Consider the following 13,021-nt stretch of genomic DNA (forward strand, 5'->3'; position numbering starts at 1 on the left):
TTCTCGTCGTCCTGTTCTTATAGCTACGGGGAAAATAAAACCAAGGTCGAACGTCATTATGTCCTCATGGACATAAAAGTAACAAGACATATTTTCTCAGATCCCAGTTTCCATGGCAGCTCGTCTATAGAGCGCAACAAACGCGCAGAGAATCGACGCTAATGCAGCAACGTGTTCATCATAAAAGACCGTCGTAGCAGATTGTGTGTCTCTGTGATCAAACTCCTCATGGCGGCCTTCAACGTTTAGGCTTCACGGGTCACTGAGGGTCCACTGACAAGATGGTTTTTATGAAAAGTTGCGTCAGTTTTACTCCAGATGTATCAGGAGGCACTTCCAGCCTTCACTCACTCCACAGATACATTTCCTCCCAAACGTTTTGGAGATCATAAAGACGTCTTTGAGAATGATGACTTATGGGTTTGTGTTCAGCTTGGGCAGCCATTTTGGCTCAGACTGCAGGGGTTTCCAGGTTGTTTTAAAGGCTCTTTCATGAATAAAGGAGCAGCTCCAAGTTGTTCTGATGGACCAGCCGCTCTTGCAAAGGTTCACTGATGCTCTGTTTTCTCCATTTGCGCATAACGGATCTGACTGCGGTCCAGAATCAGAACCACCAAGAATCAGAACCACCAAGAATCAGAACCACCAAGAAGTCTTTGGAGCTCCAAAGAAATCCACAGCTCAGAGATGAACTAAGGTCCTTCCTGCTCCTTTTGCATGAGAAATACAGCAGAAATGATTTATTTCTAAATCCAATTTACAAGTATTTGAATCTGATTCCATTTCACTTTTACTTGTTTTAGTAATCCACATATTTTCAGCAAATTTCAGTCTGTAAAAATTCTAATGGTGTAAACTTGCTCAATTCTGGCTTTGCTTCCTATCCCAGCCAGGTTTCCAGGTTCAAAAAAAAAAAAAAAATGTTTTCACAAGATCATGTCATCAGGCTCATTTTAGTAATCTTTGATGCTTCACAACATTTCATGGTTAAATAAAGTTTACCACGACAGAAAAATTATCTAACCCGTCTGCATCGCGCCTTTGAAATCGCTCTCGTGTTGTGCTTCTCTTATTTATTTTACTAAAGCCAGCGTTCCCACAGCGTTTCTGAGCCAGCTGTAGTTTGGGACCATTAAAGGCCTCTAAAAGGCAGACAACCACAGCACACCCTCGAGGCCCTCCAGGAAGTGAATGATGTCAGCTCCACCTCTCCCTTCGCCACTCCTGCCTCGCTGACAAGCGCTGACGATGACGAGGAGGAGAAAGAGGCCGGTGAAGAGGAGTCTCTGTCTCCCTCCGTCCTTCCTGTCCTCCACCTCACCCACTGCTTCCTGCTATCCAGCCTCCAGGCATCCTGACTCAGCTCCCTCCCTCCACCTCTCTTCAAACCAGCTCTGGCTGAGCGCGGCTTTTTGTTTTTTTTGTTTTTTCTTTTTACCATCTTCATTCTCAGCCTCTCAGACTGAGTTGGTAAGTACAACAGAAATGAGGGAACAGAGAAAACTAAAAAAGGAGGGAAAATAATATAAAATGTTGAGCTATGAAATCACAAGTTGATTTGAAAGGTAGAGAAAGAGAAGGATGAAAAGCCACCTGCTGGACAAATAAATCAATAACCAATAGCTTCGGAGCGAAACAGGAAACAAACAGCATATTACGGCTTATGCCCTCAAATACAGTTAAAAGGAATGTGGCTTTAACTACCAAGTCCTTCAACGGAGCATGTGCCACTCATCTCTCAAGTCTTAAACCAGAACCCAGTCCAAATAAGCCGTCTGACCAAACTGGAACCAGGTGTGCCACATGGAGTCGTTTTACTTAAAACGAGCCGACATCAAAACGGCAGCGTTAACGGTTCTGCCAAACTCTGGGGAGTCAAGTGTTTAGACACCGTCTGAGATCACCCCAAGCAGAGAGGAAAACCTGCGGTCGGACGCAAACCCACGTTATTTATGGGCACGCTGGATGGACAGCATTTGTTTGACTCAGTGTCTGAAGTCGTGTTCATGCTGACAGAGAGAGTCTGGAAATGTTCTTCGTCATGCCGTTCAGATACAGTGCAGGTCATCCTACACTCGTCTTTAATTCTGTGCCTCTCTGATACACATGCACACATTTTAAAAGTCCCACTTTGCCTCTTTGTCCCTGACATTTTGCCTTTACCCAGAATCTACAACTAGGTATAACTTCAGGAAATGGATTTTGTAGTTTAAGAATACATGCAGTTTTAAGTAACTTATGCTCCAGCATTAATAGACAGCTTGACACTAACCTCCTAAACACGACAAAAAAAAATCATATAGCACAAGAATCGCAATTTATTAACGTTGTTTAAACTGAAAATATACTCCCCTGATTCTGAATTTGAGCAAATTTTTATTGATCTCATGATGCACCACGCAGACTCTTTGTCTGTACCGATGAAAATTCACCTCAGCCGGACGAATGTGTCAAATAAATATAAATTAAACCTTGCATTTCTTTGAGCACTTGAAAGAAACACATTTCAGGACACTCTTACACCATTCACTCATAACAGAGCATTGAACTTTCAATGCCTTCACGCAATTAAACATTTTCTTTACATCTCGATGAATAAAACCGTTAACACCGAGACAAGTCATTCAAATTACTTGAATTGCTTCATTTACATGAATAAAAAGTATTTTTATATGAAAGCCACCTTTACCACCATTTCCCTGTCCAGTTTTTAACCACCAGTCTGGTGGCAACAAAGCCTCACAAGGCTTTACAACAAACCATCTTTTTTCTGTTTCGCCACCGGATTCTTTTCACGCTGCCAAAAAGGAAAACACTCCTAACACCTTTTTTATCATCGACAGTGGGAACAAATGAGATGCACCGTACGAGTTCCCTATAGTTGATATTTTTCATTATTTCTGGAAGAAAATCAGTTCACAACCTAGACGTCCCAAACAGAGAGCGCGAAGCAGACAGCGTGCCGCCACGGATCGAAGCTCATCGTTTTCAGTCCAGCCGTTTGGAGCTGGATGGAAACACAGAGTTTTTCCGACATACGCTCAATAAACGTGGTAGTATTTATGTTTTAACGTCTTAACTTTTCCAGTAACTTCCTTCGCTGGAGTACTACAGGGAAGGACAACGAAGGAGTTCTTAAAATGTGAAACCACTGCAAAATCTCAAAAACAGAGATTTCACTAAATCTGAGCCACATTTTCTGACTTGTTTTGCTTCCATCTCATTGTCCCCAGTATTTATGTAGTTTAGTAGCTGGCACACTGAAAACGTAATCTTTAAGACGTTCATTTTGCATATTTTATGGTTTCGTTGGAATGAGCCCAAAGAATATGAGACTTTCTAAGCATGGCTGCCATTTTATTATAAAAAAAAAAAAACGACTGTGTGTGTGTGTGTTTCTGCATCCGTTCGCGTGTGTAATTGATCTGATTTGTGGCCGGCTGTGAATGTATGAAACAAGGCTGCAAAGCTCGTAACAAACCCCCTCAGGTGTGTAAGACTTAGCTGCGTCCTGGGAGACACTGGATTTAGAGGAAACGTGTGTCTTTGTCCCCGAGCGGCGGATCAGAACCGTGAGCGAGAAGAGAGAGGGCGTGTTTGAGACAGATGTCAGAAGGTGTGTGAAAATGAAACGGAGCTGCTGTTAAGTTAGGTGTGTAAGCACCTCAGTGACGGGCTGGGGGTGACAACCCGTTACTGAGAATCAGTACTGACAAATTATTAATATGTGCATGTATACCCACATACAAAATATAAAAAATGGACAAAAATGAACTTGACAAAAAAAAAATTTGTTTTACAAATTGTGGCAAAGTCATGAGTTCAGATATTTTTTTGCTTTATAATTGAAAACACACCTAGAAATGTTATTTTAAAAACTTTGTTTTTTTTATCACTGCATTATGCAGTAGATTAATAACAAGGCTGAGAAATGAAAAAAAGCAATATATGCAATGTTGCATAGCTTACTAATAATAATTCATTAAATTTTTTTAATGTCTTAATTTGTAATAATTCAGTACATCAACACCCCTACCATTATTTTCACTTAAATAAATATACATTTTTTTCATTTATTTTTCAAAAATATTTTGTGAATTTTTTTTCTGTCTTTAGGCATTTCAAAAATTTCATTTTATTGCACAATTTCTTTCTTGTTTTTGGATTTTTCCCTTTTAATTATCATTCAATTTAAATGTATGCTTATTTAATTATTATTTTTTTGGACTACCAACTTACTCATCACAGCAATTCATCTCTTGCAGTTACTCTGCATTTTCTGGCAGTATTTGCCCCCCGTACGTCTTGAAAGTACTTCAGTAAAAGCAATAAATAAGGAAAAAAAAAACTGAAAAGATGTTGAAGGTAAATTGTTTTAAATCTTCTCAAGTTTAAATAAACGGTGAAACATAAACTGAACCCAACGCTGCGCTTCTCTTGATAAAAGGGAACTCGTTACTAAACCAGCAGCGCGGTTAAAGGCAAGTTGGCAGCTTAACAACAAACACAAAGAAGAAGAAGAAAAAAAAACGTTTTATAGAAACGAACCAGTCGGACCAGCTCATGATGTCTAAACAGACTCACAGCAGGTCAGAACGCAGGAAAAATAAATATGTGACAACTTCAAACAGATCAGCCTCTCTGAGTGGCTCAGCAGCTGCTCCCACACGCACACCGATACAGTCCAATTTACAAAACTGGGCCACACCGTGCGCAAATCTAAAGGTTGTGTTGTTTGCCCGACGAGCAATCTGCCGTTCCAACATCCCAACAGAGCTGAACCACGAAGTCAAGCGCGTCTCATTCGTCAGCGCCGACTCGTGAGGGAGGCGGAGATAAGAGGTCAGGAGGTCTTACCTGAGCAGGTACGCTCTGGTCGCTCTGCAGACGGATGCAGGTCAGCCGTCCAGTTCTGCAGCACCAAGAGAAAATAACACACCAGTGAGTTTGATGAGGATCAGCTCAATCTGTCTGCTGCTAGCATGTGGACTACTCAACAAAGAATAACGGACTGTTTGCTTGTCAGCATCCCGACTCTTTTCCTCACACGTTTCCAGACGTAAATTTCCAGCATTTTTCTGTTGGTTTTTGTTTAATTTTTATCTTTTTGCTTCTAAACAGTAAAAACAGAAAAAAAGCTACCGATTGTCGGTGCAGCACTAAGTTGTGACTGTCATCTTTACAGAGAAGATGCCAAATGTTTGAGCATTTAAATGAACATTTTATGAATGCATAATGTGACAAGCACTCTGCTTGCTTGAGCATCTTTTGCTTTTAATTTCTGTGTGAATTATTTTTTAATTTTTTATTTTTTACAAAATATTAAAATCAGAAAAATCCTATGTGGTTAATAAAAACAAGCTCATTTAAATTTGAAATAAAGTCAAATTAGTGGAAATACAGAAATTAATAAAAACATTTCATTTTAGGTCAATTCTATTTTTATAACACAAGTAACGATTATTTTGCAATAAAAACAAAAGGCAGCTTCTTCCACCTGTCGTTCCATGGAGGATTTTTCCAGCTGCAGGTGTCGAGGTGAATCCCATCCATCTTCCTCCAGCAGTCTGCGGTGATTTCTCATGGCTTCAGTCAGGCGCTGGCGGTTCTTCAAACGCAGCACTGAGACGTCTTCCCATCCTCACTGCGCTGCTGCGAAGAAAGACAGAAGCTCATGAAAATGAACCTTTTCTTCTTAAATGAGTGAAAAGAAGAAAAAAATCATCAAAAAGTTTCTTACAGCAATTCCGTTCATGTTAAACTCACAGTTTTATGACTTTATTGGGTACACCTGTTCAGCGGCTCATTAATGCTGCATGGCAGCAACTCAACTCCAAACCGTACTGGCAAAAAAAAGTTAAGTGGAAGGAAAACATATACACAAGCAACAGGAATAACTGCAGCCTTCAGATGCGGCTGGAGTCAGAGGGTCAGAAAATCCAAGCACCTCTGCACTTAAATCCTCGTAGGAAGCAGGAAATTTATCAGATCCCCACAATCTCTAATCTGCATGTCAGATCATTTCCCTCCTGTTTCCAGCAAACATTTGTAATTTAGTCCTGCAATCCAATACTGAATCTAAAGTTTATTCTGACAAATACAGCCTGCATGCTCGCTGAAGAGTACATAATAAATTATGCTTTAAAGAAAGACCTAACCATAAATGTGATCATTTAAAGCTTTTACTGACTTCTCCTCGAACTTAAACCATTAATTCTCCAAACAAAACCGACCAACACTCAGGCGTGACCTGCAGACAAAAAAAAGAAGAAGCTGGAGTTTGGGTGTGTCGCCCTCTAGAGGAAAGAGCAAATCCCTGCAGTTAAACTGACCACACAGCACAGATTGTTGATGGAAATGTTGTTTTTAATTATATGTAATTACAATCTTTTTACAACAAAAAAGTGTCATCTTTGACACGAAGAGGTGTTCTGTGTTGTATTTTATTTATTCGTAAATATGACCACATTTATCTAGTGACATCCACTCAAAAACAAACATACTATTAAATATCAGAAGAATTTGAGTAGAAAATTGTGTCCCACATGACAAAAAAAAAGTTTGGACACTCCTGATTTATGGGCATCAGAGTAAAGGGAGTTGAAGCACAAAATGCTTTTTAGGTGTTTAATTTGATAATATTTTTAATACAATGTCAGTGTCGCCTTTCACTTCACAATTACGCTGTAATTCTGCATCATAACAAAAAGGTTTTAAAAATGTGAGCGGTGTGAATTAGCCAGGTCCTGTAACTGAAGCACGGCGGAGCTCCGACCCCCAACTTTAAAATTACTATGCAGGTAAATACGTCAAGCAGGTGACGTCCTGTCTGATTTCCTGTCCTGTGTCGCCATCTAGTGGCGAAGAAGCCAAATGGCAGGTGGCGAAGCAGCATGAAGAGGGGTGGAGACAGGGGGAGAAAAAAATCCAAGGGGAAGAAAATTCAAACGCTCTTCCTGGAAATAGTAGAGAACCCGCCACAACTTCACCACATGACATTTCAGAAAGAAAATGCGACACCCCTTTCCTCTAAAAAGCGGAGAGCCCGCATTTCACCCCATAAACCCGCAATAACAGCCGCATAAATGAGCCAAACAGAACGGCCGCGCCAACCCACTCCATTTATCGACTCTTTTTTTTTTTTTTTTTATCTGCGTATTATCGTGGAAACGTGGGGTCGACACAAGATGATTGCGACATCAGCTTCATTCCCGTAAACTATCCCCTTCCTTTACTGTAGAAAACGTGACATCATTCCACTTTCACTATGATGTTAGGAGGGGAAAAATCCCGCAAAACAAGACAGAACCCGCTCAAACTCAACACAAGCACGCATGCAAAGTTAAGACATTATTAGTAATTATATAACGTCACGGAAATCCTCCATTTGTAACAGGAAGAAGACGGTAGCTCTGCTACGTTACTTACAGGAACGGGTTACAATCTGCGCTTATTCTCACCTTTTTTTTTTTTTTTTTTTTTTTTAGATGTTAGCCCACAGAATCAGCAGCGAAAACCAGAGAAAGATCTGCACAGCAGTCCACCTCCATGTCCATCCGGGGATGACGCAGCCCCCTTAAAAAAAAAACCAAAAAAAAAAAAAAAAACCCGTCTTCTCCTCTGTCATTTCTAAACCACGTCTAGAGCTCCATCCAGCATCCAAAACCCGTTTAGGTGCAGCGAAGGGAACAGAGAGAAAGCCCACCGTGAAGCACTGCTGCACCTCTGCATGGTCGCATCGCCTTTTCTGAATGATTGCACAGCTCCTCTTCCTCCTCTGAGCTGGCACTGAAATTAAAAAAAAAAAAATAAAAAATAAATAGAAGGCTAGAGCCAGGAAAAAGGCAGGAGCCACCATCCCTGAATCATCCTCCAGAGGTGTCCACTGCGCACGAACCGAGCCGTGGATGGGGACTCCTTAAAAGAAACTGCGCAGTTTTTATTCCATTGAAGCAGAGGAGTCTTTCCCTCCGTCCCCCCCCCCCCTCTCTCTCTCTCTCTCTCTCTCTCTTCTACCGCTGAACGCCTCTTTTCCCTTTCCTCTTCCCTCCCTGCCTTCCTCCCTCTCTTCCAGGTTCGTTTTTAGTCACTCTGCAGGACTTCCCAGATACTTCGCTCGTTTACAGTAATACCCTGGAGAACCTCTGGCTTTGCCCTCATACCTTTGTGGACGAGGAACCCGCCGTGACGTAATGACGGCACTTTAAACTTTTCAAGAAACTGGAAACTAGAGGAAAATCCATGCTGGGAAAAGTCAACAAAAAGGTCACATAAGGTTCAGAACGGGACTGGGTTGAACAGTGGTAATGGTCAACCAGTGTTTGAATGATGCTTACTTAGTAGCTGCATGCAGTGGTGGTCAATGCATAAATGAATCCCTGGGCTAGGGCTGGTCAGATGGGGGCTCCTACTGCGTCACCAAACCAAGCAAATTCACCAGTTTGCGTGTTTTCCTGCAACTACAAATTATTTACATAAAATTTGCTTAGACGCAGATTTTGTTCATAGAGCATGTCTAAAAATATGTGAAAGCAAAAGCAGGTTGGGAAGCTGAAATACTAGGACCACCCCCCACATGTCATTGGGTGGTGTTTGTTTGCAAAGCAGCCAATCCAGGAGTGACGATCGTTTTCCTTGGCGCTGATTGGTGTAGAGATTATGAAGACTAGATGCATTATTAGCTGCTTTATTAAATACCAACTTAGCAACTTTTCAGAAGAAAAAAAAAAACTACCACAGAAGCTAATATCTATAATCTTCCTTATTTCCATTCTTGAGGGTTCAGTCAATCAGTTCAAAGGAAAATAGATGTCGCGTTTGGCTCCTTCCCGAACGCCGACAAATATGTCAAGCATCATGGGGCCTTGGTGTTTCAGCTTCCCCAGTTGAATTTTCTTTCTAACATTTTAGAGAAGCAGTCTGGTAAAAAAAAATTTTGCAAATAGGTGGCTTGTCCGCAAATAATTTCAAGTTCCACAGAAAAATCTGCAAATACCGAACTGCAAAAAAGGCGGGGAGGGGCATGGGGGGGTCCACTGTATGTGATTTGCATATGAAAAGATGACAGACAGGAGGAATTTCAGCCAGAACTGCTTTGTTTATGAACAGACAACAGTGGCTGGGGTTTACATTCATGTAGAGCAGAGAGTGGAGTTCAACCTCCACCCGCACTTTCTAGAGACAACGTCTTAAAACCCATCTATTTTACTTGGCTTTCAACTCCAGCAGGATCTAGTTTTAAATTGTATGTTTGTTTGTTTTTAAACTGTAAGAGTTCATATTTATTTACTTTTTATTATGTTGTGTTTTAATGTACAGCACTTTGTATCAGCTGTGGTTGTTTTAAAGAGCTTTATAAATAAAGTTGGTATGGTGTGGTAATGAAAGCTGAACATAATTCCCCCCTCCCCCGTGACTTTTAAAAGAAACAAACTAATCCCAAAGTACGGACATCCAAAAATGCCACATTTACATTCCAGCTTCAAGTCTGATGTCTGTCAGAACCGGGCCTGAAGAATAAGCCCATTTGAATTTGAATTCAAAGTTGCCCCCTCCCTCCACCTCCCACCAACTGGAGACCACCAATGTGCCCTTACACACACACACACACACACACACACACACACACACACACACACACACACACACACACACACACACACACACACACACACACACACAAAGACTAGGATTTGATAAAGAGGCTCTTAAACCCAAAAGGAAGTCCGTGTTTGGTCAGGACAGTCCTTACTGCTGAATGCAACCTTGAACTGCTCCCCTCCACCAGCCCCTTCCCGGTTCCCCTCTCTCATTACTGGATGGTTCTTTCTCCAGGCTCCTTCTTGTTTTTTTTTTATTCTCTCTCTCCCTTTGAGAAGTTTGGGTTGAGTCTATCTGGAGGGGAAACCTGGGCTCAAAGCGGCCCACTGACAGACTCCAAACGTCTTGTCCACGAAGCTTCATCAGGATTCATTTGCTCTTTTTCAGCTCGAGAGATGAAGACGAGCCTCAACTCACCCTCAAAACCGAAGTTTTACTCTTTTGCTTTTTAATATGCTTTCCTTCTAATTGTCTTAAGTTTTAGTGTTACATTTAAACAAACATGGCTGCTTTTGTATTAAACAAGCTCTAAATTGTCTATCTTCACAATCGTAGTCGACATGTTTTGAGCTTTATTGAAGTTGAAAGTATTTTCGGGTGCTTAAAGTCAATAAGCGCACACGGTCAGACGTTTTCTGACCAGAACAGTCGCTCGGTCCAGATGTTTCAAAGGTGATTCCAGTAAAACAGTGGGTGATACTTCCCCAGGCGTGTTCTCTCATCGGTGGAATAAATGAGCTTGTAAAGACAGATGGAAGATGGACAGAGAGGGAAGAGAGCTAACGAAGCCAAAGCACAAACGTCACAGAACGACTTACATCAGCGGTGCGCATCGCGCCTTTCTACTTTATGATTCAGAAACTACAAACATTTGGCAAACAAAATCTAAAATACGAAAGGAAACATTAGAAACGTGTGGGCATTTAGTTGTCCAGACTCATGAGGAGAGCAGTCCCTCTCTTCACCCAGTGGTCCGGAGACACGGCTCCGGATTTGAGCTCGACGGCGACCACGTACGCCGGCCGTCCGTCTTTCCCAGCACGCACCGAGAAGTAGTAACACGGACACAGGTACATGCCTGCGGACGGAAAGGAGAGACGGCGCGAGGTGAAGGCGTTGGAAGCACGACGGCGTCGTCAAAAACAAATCGCCACGTTTCGACGGACGGCTCACTCTTGGACATCTTCTTGCGGTTTTCCACTGGTTTAAAGTAGATGGTGGGCATTGGGCAGACCATCTTCATGGGCTCGGCCTCCACCAGACAGGCGTTCTTCCTGTCCCAACCCGCCCCCTCCAGGTACAGGCCTTTCACATAAACGCCATCCTGAACGAGTGAGGAGACGGAGAGAAAAGGTACAAAAGTTTACATTGAGTCACCATCAGAGTTTCGTTTCGCACTGCAACGTCACGGAACTGAGCACAAGTCTGGGTGTGAGGTTTAGAGGGGATATGTTGTGCAAAATTCACATTTTTGTACTTTTATTTGTGTTTCCAAAGCTTCTACAAGCAAACCAACCACTTTCACCGCCCCGCAACTATAAGTTAATGTTTTTTTAATCTAAATCTTAGTTGTTTCTTATATAAATATGCAGCATTAAAAGACCAAAATGAATGCTTAACTGTTCATTTCTGATTGGCACTGCATGTGAATGAGCCCAAAAACAAGGACAAAATGTTCAGGTAACAAAATGTTAAAAATAATACAGGATGGATGAGAAAAATGGAAAAAAAAAGAAAGAAAAAAAGTTGGAATTGTAACGGGAATAGAGGATAAAGGACGAAGAGAACGAATTGGGAGCTGGAAAAATGGGGGCGGATGGAAATGCTACTTGATTTAAAAGAACTAAATAAGAAAAACAAAAAGAGGACACATGAAAATGAGAGATAAATAAAATGTGCTGAAAGAGAGATTCTGATGGAAATCTGGATGATAACGGGACGTCACCTCAGGCGGGGTAAGCAGGTTGCTGTCATCCACAGTGGACACTATAAAGTCCCAGGACAGCGTGTCCACTGAGATCTGCAGATACACACATGAGAGATTATGCATTAATGTCTGTTATCTGTTCAAATGTTTTGACTTTGATCAATCGATTAAGTTAAAGTGATACCGTGCATGGTAAAATCCCACATATTGAAGTCATTGGGATCTTAGTAGTAAAGCATTTCGGTCAGTTTTTTTTTTTTACTTTTTCTCTTAGTTGGTGAACCAGTTCTGGATTCAGGAAAAGCTGCGCTGATGTTGACCCTGTTGCTGTAAACTTCAACTTGTGCATCATCCACACATCTACAGACATTCTGGCCTCTGTCGCCTTTTCGCACTATTTTCATTTTGTATTATTCTCTGAACCGATCATTTCTGAACTTATCTACGTCTCCGGGTGATTGAGGTGTTTTCATCTCAAACAGAGACGTCTGATGCAACTGATGAAGCCACACCTTCGTGACAAACGTACAGTAGGTGGGTTTTGTATAAAATATTTTGTATATTAGTTTTATTTAACAACTTAAACTGTTCTTTTTTTAGTGTGTTTACTGGAAAAAAAAAACTGAAAAATTGTGATGTTTCCCGACAAATTTACTTTTCACTAGGAGTTGACGTATTTACAGCATCATTAGCTTCAGAAAATCCAGTGAAATTCGTCGTCTGGGATTAAATCAGAGAAATAATAACTGGAAGTCTGGATTACGAACACCAGACTGATAAAAACATCAGTCACCAGGATATTTAGGTGCCTTAAAGAAAACCCGATGAAAATCCCAGTGAATATCCAATTTTAACCCATCTGTAAACTGACACGGATGAAGAAAATAAAATAAATTAAATGTAGTTTTCTAAAAAAAAAAAAACTGAATGCAAGTTGATAATTATTCCCTCATAACTTCATCATCTGGGATCTTTTTGTCACATTTCAGACGTATTTCTGGCTAAGCTGACAAAAACCCGTCTGCCAAAGCTCCCCCGGGTCTCGGTGTGCTGTGAGGGAGCTGCAGGAAGTTGAGATTAATTAAGTGTTTTTGTTCAGTAGGAGTGAGAGACGACGCTGCTCTCTCTGCCAAACCCACACAAGGAGAGTCTGCGGGGTTGTTCCAACACCAGTAAAACCTAAAACCCGAGTTCGCCAAGCGGAAACGAATCCCCGGCCGTGACGGGTTCATGAAATCGCCACGGAGACGTCGGTCGGCGGGCGCTCACGTTGTGTTGCCGGGCGGTGAACTGCAGCACGGCGGTGAGGAAGCCGTTGGGAAAGGTGAAGCCGGACAGCCAGAACAGAACGGGGGGCTGGACCTTCTCTGCCCAGTGTGCAAACTGGTCCACTCGCTGGCAGAGGTCGCGCGTCCAGGCTGCTAGGGGCTTCTGGGATGGATACGCCTGGAGGAGGGAGAGAGAGAGAGAGAGAGAGAGAGAGAGAGAGAGAGA

At 41.9% G+C, this 13,021-nt stretch overlaps 2 protein-coding genes across 4 annotated transcripts in view; both read right to left on the bottom strand.

Annotated features, from left to right (window-relative positions):
- kdm6ba (lysine (K)-specific demethylase 6B, a) overlaps positions 1-7,964 on the bottom strand; it is a 109,832-nt gene extending 101,868 nt beyond the window's left edge. For both annotated transcript variants that reach the window (XM_008435559.2, XM_017310482.1), the window contains exons 1-3: positions 7,706-7,964; positions 5,498-5,652; positions 4,858-4,912 (exon numbers count right to left, since the gene is read on the bottom strand). The gene's annotated coding sequence lies outside the window, so the exon portion shown is untranslated. The remainder of the gene's footprint in view (positions 1-4,857; positions 4,913-5,497; positions 5,653-7,705) is intronic.
- A 2,191-nt stretch (positions 7,965-10,155) lies between these two features.
- Positions 10,156-13,021, bottom strand: part of dnah2 (dynein, axonemal, heavy chain 2) — a 64,506-nt gene continuing 61,640 nt past the window's right edge. For both annotated transcript variants that reach the window (XM_008435561.1, XM_017310481.1), the window contains 4 exons: positions 12,797-12,973; positions 11,546-11,620; positions 10,774-10,924; positions 10,156-10,678 (listed from right to left, as the gene is read on the bottom strand). In XM_008435561.1, coding sequence (XP_008433783.1) covers positions 10,524-10,678; positions 10,774-10,924; positions 11,546-11,620; positions 12,797-12,973 — 558 coding nt within the window. In that variant the 3' untranslated portion in view covers positions 10,156-10,523. The remainder of the gene's footprint in view (positions 10,679-10,773; positions 10,925-11,545; positions 11,621-12,796; positions 12,974-13,021) is intronic.

The sequence above is a fragment of the Poecilia reticulata genome, linkage group LG18, assembly GCF_000633615.1.
Source record: "Poecilia reticulata strain Guanapo linkage group LG18, Guppy_female_1.0+MT, whole genome shotgun sequence".
Taxonomy (NCBI): Eukaryota; Metazoa; Chordata; class Actinopteri; order Cyprinodontiformes; family Poeciliidae; genus Poecilia; species Poecilia reticulata.